General features: G+C 42.2%; 1 protein-coding gene across 1 annotated transcript; it reads left to right on the top strand.

The window, feature by feature from the left end:
- Positions 1–274: 274 nt before the first annotated feature.
- On the top strand, positions 275–3,210 carry LOC311116540 (uncharacterized protein). The gene is made up of 3 exons (XM_084191624.1): positions 275–661; positions 1,486–1,788; positions 1,987–3,210. The coding sequence occupies exons 1-3, from the start codon at positions 530–532 to the stop codon at positions 2,128–2,130; spliced, it is 579 nt and encodes a 192-aa protein (XP_084047750.1). The 5' UTR covers positions 275–529; the 3' UTR covers positions 2,131–3,210.
- Positions 3,211–7,243: the final 4,033 nt, after the last annotated feature.

The raw sequence follows: 7,243 nt of genomic DNA, 5'->3' as shown, positions 1-7,243 counted from the left end.
GGGCACAGACTTAATATGTTGTGAAATCTGTTATGAATGTATTGTAATGTTTTTAAAATGTATAACTGCCTTAATTTTGCTGGACCCCAGGAAGAGGCGGCAGCAGCTACTGGGGATCCATAATAAATACAAAAATACAAATACTGTGGACTGAGCTGAACCGAATCAGTTCGTCTGCGCGACCGTCAACAATGTGGACACCAGGCGTGTCCGTACCTCTCCCGGTTTGGGTGGAAACCTCTGTGCGTCCCTGAAAAAAACGCCCCTCTTGCTTACGGAAGCAATTACATTCCATTACCCCCGTGCGTCGCGTTCATGTGAACAACTAAATAAAACAAATTATCAAATGACGACGACGAAATGGACCTCTAGCTCAATCTGTACGTTTTAAAAAATATCGAGGTTGGTAGCTTTAGGGAACTTATTTATCTACGTCTCCATTTCTGTAGTAGGAGAAAAACACTCCGGCTGCTCTCTGCCCGTTACCACCATTGGTTACCACCGACTCACCGCAAACCGCCTCGAGTAAATGGCTGATCAGGAACAGATTGACATAGACACGCTACTGGACATGCCTGCGCCGGAGCGATCGAGAACCGGGAGAGCATCGGCTCTGGCTCGGCTACTGCACCAGGATTGCACTCATCTTCTGGAGCTATATGTGAGTAGTTGCTGAGTGAAATTGAGCGAATTTGTAGCTATTTGTATTATTCTATTAGGGCAGCTTGCTAGGTGTAAACAGCGCCACATAGCTAACCTATCACGTCATCCACGTCCCGTTAGAACTCAGGCCTATTTCGCTGCACCTGTAAGGCACCATTTTAAGATAATTTTAACTTTATTATTCTCGTTTCCCTAGATTAGACTCATTAGATAAACTATATTTTTAAGAGCTGGTTTCAAGAGAGATCTGTAGCCAGGTGGTAAATTACAACGTTGGTATTTAGCGATAATTAACTGTCTCTTGTACTGTAACTAATGCCGCTCCAGTTCCTAATTGAAACATCCTTTAAAAACCAGCTCTCCCTCTCCTCCATGTTCCCCTACCCAATCCATTAAACTGTGACCCAGGGGAACCCACCCTAATGGATTAGGCACTCGAATTTGGCAGCTGGCTCCCGTAGAAGGGAAGAAAAAAAAACACATCTACGAAAATAACCAATATATGCTATTGGAGTAACATTAATTAAAGTGGGAAAAAAATTGTATAGATATTAGAAATAGATAATTGTTTTGATTTGTTTAAATATGATAATTTATTGGGTATGAATAAAGCCAATGCTTTTCACAGACAACGTTTTTATTTTTCTGTTTTCTCAAAAATCAGGTGGTTTACTGTTGGTGCACACCTTTTTTTTGTAGCAGCGTATTTTACTCATTAGTACTTTTCATTTTTTTCCATTCAGAGTTTTCATGCTTATATTATCTAGCTTTCATTTCCCCCCCACCCCCCTGGCTCTCCTCTTCCTCCTCTTATCCTCCCAGAGGGAGAGGGAGAGTCTCTTGTCAGACCACACCCCAGCGGGGGACCGCATCGTGCCCCTCTCTCTGTCCTCGCCTGACCTCAGCTCTGACGAGCAGGTTCGGCTCCTACACTCAGCCCTGCGCAAATGCTCGGGCCTACTGGAGTGTCTCATCCTACGAGAGGAGGAGGAGATGGGCGAGCTAGAGGGCGAGTACGAGACGGCGAGAAAGAGCGTCCGGGATCGACTGGGACATCTGCTTCACAGCACCAAGGTCCTACTGGAGACCGACGAGGACGTCACCCCAGACCACCAGTGCGATGAGGTAAAAAAATGTCAATTCTTAATTACTATTATCATGGGCTATCTTCCATCTTCCATTTAGTGAGGTCAATATAAATAACAATGGCCTAATCAGTCTAAAGCACCAACTGATATGTTACTTGTTCTTCTTCTTGTGTTGAGGGCTTGTGAGAAAGCCATGATGTTTTTTGTAACCACCGACTTTTTCTTTCTCTTTTAGGAGGTTGATGGAGTTGTGGGTACTTTTGGGGCGAAAATGTGGACCTATCGGGTACTGCTAGAGCTGACCCATTGGGCCGACTCTGCCTCGCAGACCCTTCATGTCCTCCACTCCGAGAGGGAAGGGAAAGAAGAAGAAATCTAGTTCCAACAGCTCTGAACTGTCTCAAAATCTAACATCAGTCAGGTTTCAATAGCAGACAATATTACCAATGACATCCTAAGGTATTATGATATATACTCCCCAATGCTGGGAAGCTTTACTAAAATCACAACTAAACTCCTTTTTATGAAATGCTAAAAATGACTTTCACCAAATTATATATACACTGTGTTGAGGTGCACCAGCAAGACTTGTTGCAGTAGCATTCCTTTGTCAGAAAGGATGGTTCGTGCCATGGATGACGCGTTCAGTTCCGGGACAGTTTTGTTGCTGTTGTTGTTGTTGTATAGTCTATTTATTGAAGCTGAACAACTTACTGATGAGAAATTCAATTATTATTCCTACTTTTGTTCGAGGTAGAATTGAAGGGGCTTTAGTTGAAACATTCTAACACTGTTAGAAATCGTGCCGTGACTAACACTTCAGACTAACATTAACTATTAGAATGTAGGTAAAACATTTTACTGATAAACTGTTACTGTGAAAATGCAGCTTGCTGACCAATGAAGATAGCTTGTGGTTCACACGCACCACATGATGCCAACATATCTCCAGATTCTATTCGTTTACCATAGGAGAAAAGCAATTCCAACAAACATCAGGATATGATCATGTAACTGACATACCGATGTTGCGCTCATCTTATTTTTTTTTTTTTGGGTCAGGCAAGTTTAGAAAATAAACAGTGATGGATCACGTCGCTGCATGTTGTTATTGTACTGTCAAGGTGGCTATAGTCACTCACAGTAGGCTAATTGTATATTCTACATACTTGAAAATGCTGCTAAATCGTTTTAACTTGTTGACGTTTACCTTTTAGCTAATATTGCTCAGTAGCAAACTGAATGTGTGTGTGTAGCCAAAACTATCACACCCTCTTCACCCTCCTTCACAGTTGAACGTCTGACACAGACTCCAAACACTGACTGAATATTAAGATAATGGAAATAACCTCTGTGCTGACATTTTTTGATTTTGTTATTGTGAGCTTTTCTATTTTGTCAAACATTATCTGTAAATTATTTGGATTTGCACTGAATATTAAACTGAAGTGTATCTAGAGTGTTTTGTTGTCGTTATTCCATGAATAGTATTCAGTGCATTTTATATAAATGTAATAAAACATGTTATAGACTACTTCATTCTAATTCCAAGGCAATAATAATGAAAAGGAAGGTGTGTAAGAGCCAGATATATCTCTTTATGGCCTCCTTGTCCTGCTAGTCTACCCCCCATTTTACCATAGAAATCTCTGCATACTCGCACATGCGCAATCTACCGGAGCGCAGGGGTAGGGGAGCTGTACTAATGGCGGAGAACGTACGGTCGCCTTTTGAGTACCGGGAACCACCGACCCTCGACAGCGACGGGGATGGGAGCAAGCCGCCGCCGCCCCGGGGGTGAGATAAATAGTTTATTGGGGTTATATCTGATCACTTGCTAGCTACTTTGTTTATAAGTGAAGTCGGATTGCGAGCCCTGTCTGAGCGGGTGTGTTTAGTTCCAGGTGTCCATCCCTGCGATGATTCTGCTGAGAAAAAAATGAAACGCTTCGGGATCACTAGCTACCTAGTTTCGTAATTGTCCAAGCTTGCACAGCCTGCCTGTTGATTATCCGTATACTTTTGAGCTTTCGTTTGGGAGTTAGCCAGCTGTAATGTCCTGTCCTGTTATTTAATTAGCCAGCTAGCTAACTACTAGCCATCTCTTTAGGTAGCTAGCTGGCCAGTTACATCTGCACGCAGTAGTCATAGCTAGCTAGCTAAACAGATTAAATTGAATTTAGGCAAGACTTGCTTGATCTGATAGCTAGCTAGAAAGCGATATACATTATTCCTAAAATGGCTCGTTATTTGGGCATTTAATCATTAAAACCACATGTTTGCCGGATTTTTTTGGTACTGTAGTTAGCTGTGTGCGAGTATCATCTTCATTCAAACTGATGTTGTTGGGGAAATCACATTAGGCATCACTCTCACTGTGTAGATAGATCTGACTTACTTGTGGTCTACTGTATAACATAGCGAATGAGGGATGCAAAGGTGTACTGTATCTCAGGTGTGTGGGGGCATTTATATAGGCCTGGGTATTGGGGTTTGTCAAAAAGCTACAATTATTGAAAATTAAATTATTTCACGAGCTATTATAAGTCATAATTTCCCCCCAATATATTATTTGATTGTCTTTGATACTTTATGGATTTGAGTCAATTTGTTTTTACAACTGTATTCAATAAATATAAGGGCCCAGTTTCCCAAGAGTATATTCATTGTTAGAATCATCATTAAATCTCCAAGCTGTTTCCAAAAAAAAAACATCATTATTAAAGTTGCACTTGAAAACAAATAATCTAATCAAATGTTATTTGTCACATGCGCTAAATACAACAGGTGTAGACTTGACCATAAAATGCTTAGTTACGAACCCTTTCCCAACAATGCAGAGTTAAAAAGTAAGAACATTTAGCAAAAAAAATGAAATGAGTAACACAATAAAAATACTATATATACAAGGAGGAGCAGCGTATGTGAAGAGTGTGTCTGTGTGTGGCGTCTGTGTGTGTGTGTGTGTGTGTGTGTGTGTGTGTGTGTGAGAACATAAATTATGTAGTGTGTGTGTCTGTGTAGTATGTGTGTGTGGGTAGAATCCAGTGAGTGTGCATGGAGCCAGAGCAACAACAACAAAAAAAGGGGGTCAATGCAAATTGTCCAGGTAGCCATTTGATTAACTGTTCAGCGGTATTATGGCTTGGGGGTAGAAGCTGTTCAGGAGCCTTTTGGTACCCAGACTTGGCGCTCCAGTACTGCTTGCCGTGCGGTAGCAGATAGAACAGTCTATGACTTGGGCGGCTGGAGTCTTTTGACAATGTTTAGGGCCTTCCTCTAAAAACTACCTGGTATAGAGGTCCTGGATGGCAGGGAGCTCGGCCCCAGTGATGTACTGGGCCATACGGTCTACCCTCTGTAGTGCCTTGTGGTCGGATGCCAAGCATTTGTCATACCAGGCAGTGATGCAACCAGTCAGGATGCCCTCGATGGTGCAGCTGTAGAACCTTTTGAGGATCTGAGGACCCCATGCCAAATATTTCCAGCCTCCTGAAGGGGGAAGAGGCGTTGTCGTGCCGACTGTGTTGGTGTGTTTTGACCATGATAGGTCCTTAGTGATGTGGACACCGAGGAACTTGAAGCTCTCAATCTGCCCCATTACAGGCCCATCTATATGAATGGGGGTGTGCTCGGCCATCCGTTTCCTTTTAGTCCACAATTAGCTCCTTTGTCTTGCTGACGTTGAGGGAGAGATTGTTTGCCTGGCACCACACTTCCAGATCTTTGTCGGTGATCAGGCCTACCACCGTCGTGTCTTCGGCAAACTTAATGATGGTGTTGGAGTCGTGCGCTGCCACGCAGTCCTGGGTAAACACAGAGTACAGGAGGGGTCTAAGCATGCGCCCCTGAGGGGGGCCCCCCGTGTTGAGGATCAGCGTGGTGGATGTGTTTTTACCTAACCTTTCCACCTGGGGGGCAGCCAGTCAGGAAGTCCAGGATCCAGTTGCAGAGGGAGGTGTTCAGTCCCAGGGTCCTTAGCTTAGTGATGAGCTTGGAGGGCACTATGGTGTTGAACGCTGAGCTGTAATCAATGAACAGCATTCTCACGTAGGAGTTCCTTTTGTCCAGGTTGGGAAAGAGCTTGTATCGTCTGTGGATCTGTTGGGTGTGCGAATTGAATGTTAATCTGCAGTACATTTCATGTTCAATCAATTTTCTATTTTGCTACTTGTAGGTCATTTGTCTCAACATATTTCATGATGTGTAGCCTAACGTGCTCAATGATGTGCCAAATCGGTGATTTAGTGCATTTTTATAGGGTAAGCATTAGAAAAAGCCGTCTCAATATTTGCAGCCTTAGCTGGTAATGTTTCTTTAGGAGCTGATCCGTCCTCAGCATTGTGAAATAATTCGAATGTTAAAGGTGTGATATGCAGAAATTGCTCTGCCGTTACCTGGTTGCAAAAATTCTAATAGTTCGCCTAATTTCAGTTTGTGACAAAACGAGCAAGTATAGTGTAGAGAATCATTGTACCATCTACACCGCTGTGAAATATATTTTTCATAACCAAAAATATTGTATTTTCAGCTGTTTTGAAGCAGGTGTACAAACCCAAAAAGTAAAAGACAAAACGAAGCGCATGTTACGTCTTCGGCCGTTGTAAGAAAGATGCATGTTAAAACACCCATAAGCCTAAATTCCATTGGGGAGGTGGGGCACAACATTATCAATTATCGCATTTAGGCCGAACTGTCTATGCAAACTGTCTTGCTCATATAAAGCATTCCATGCATCACATTTGCAGACTTATGTAAGACAACCAACTATTCCTAATGTGATGAGTAAATTTGATATTCATAATTTAGGCTAATATAACTAAAACAAGACGGTTCAATGCAGCGCCTGGTGGAGGTTCTTCTCCTTTCTTTGCACGGGAAAAATTTGGCCTTTTTTTATGAAAAGATTTCAGGCAATTCTACTACACTTTATATGACTGGAGACAGTGGAGAGATTAGCAGAATCTTAAAAAAAAAAAAAAAATACATTCGTCTTTTCATTGTCATCTCTTTACAGCGATAGCCAATCGCTTTCCAAACTATGTTTTCACGCAATTGTATTTTTCAATATTGCGATATGCCTGGCTGGGCATCTCTTTCACTGGGTCTCTCATCTGTTCGGTAGCCTAGTTACCGCACCCGCTGCCTTCCGACAGGCAATGCAAATGTTGTTGTTTTTATGAAGAAGCTAATGATCCTCCTATCATTTTTTTATTTTTGCACATTTTTGTCATTTAGCAGACGCTCTTATCCAGAGCGACTTACAGTTAGTTCATTCATCTTAAGATAGCTAGGTGGGACAACCACATATCACAGGCATAAAAACTGCATTTTTCCTCAATAACGTAGCTATCAGTATTTCAGGTTTGATTTCATACAACACAATGCTGCAAACAGTTGAACAAGGATTATTGTACTAGTTGGACAGACATCTGTCACTACAAATACAGTGTTCTGCACTGACTGTAGCCATGTAGCCAATAACTGAAGGC

The sequence above is a fragment of the Coregonus lavaretus genome (genome assembly GCF_964263955.1).
Source record: "Coregonus lavaretus genome assembly, contig: HAP1_SCAFFOLD_4320, whole genome shotgun sequence".
In the NCBI taxonomy this organism is placed as follows: Eukaryota; Metazoa; Chordata; class Actinopteri; order Salmoniformes; family Salmonidae; genus Coregonus; species Coregonus lavaretus.
This window is presented reverse-complemented; position numbering and strand designations above follow the sequence as displayed.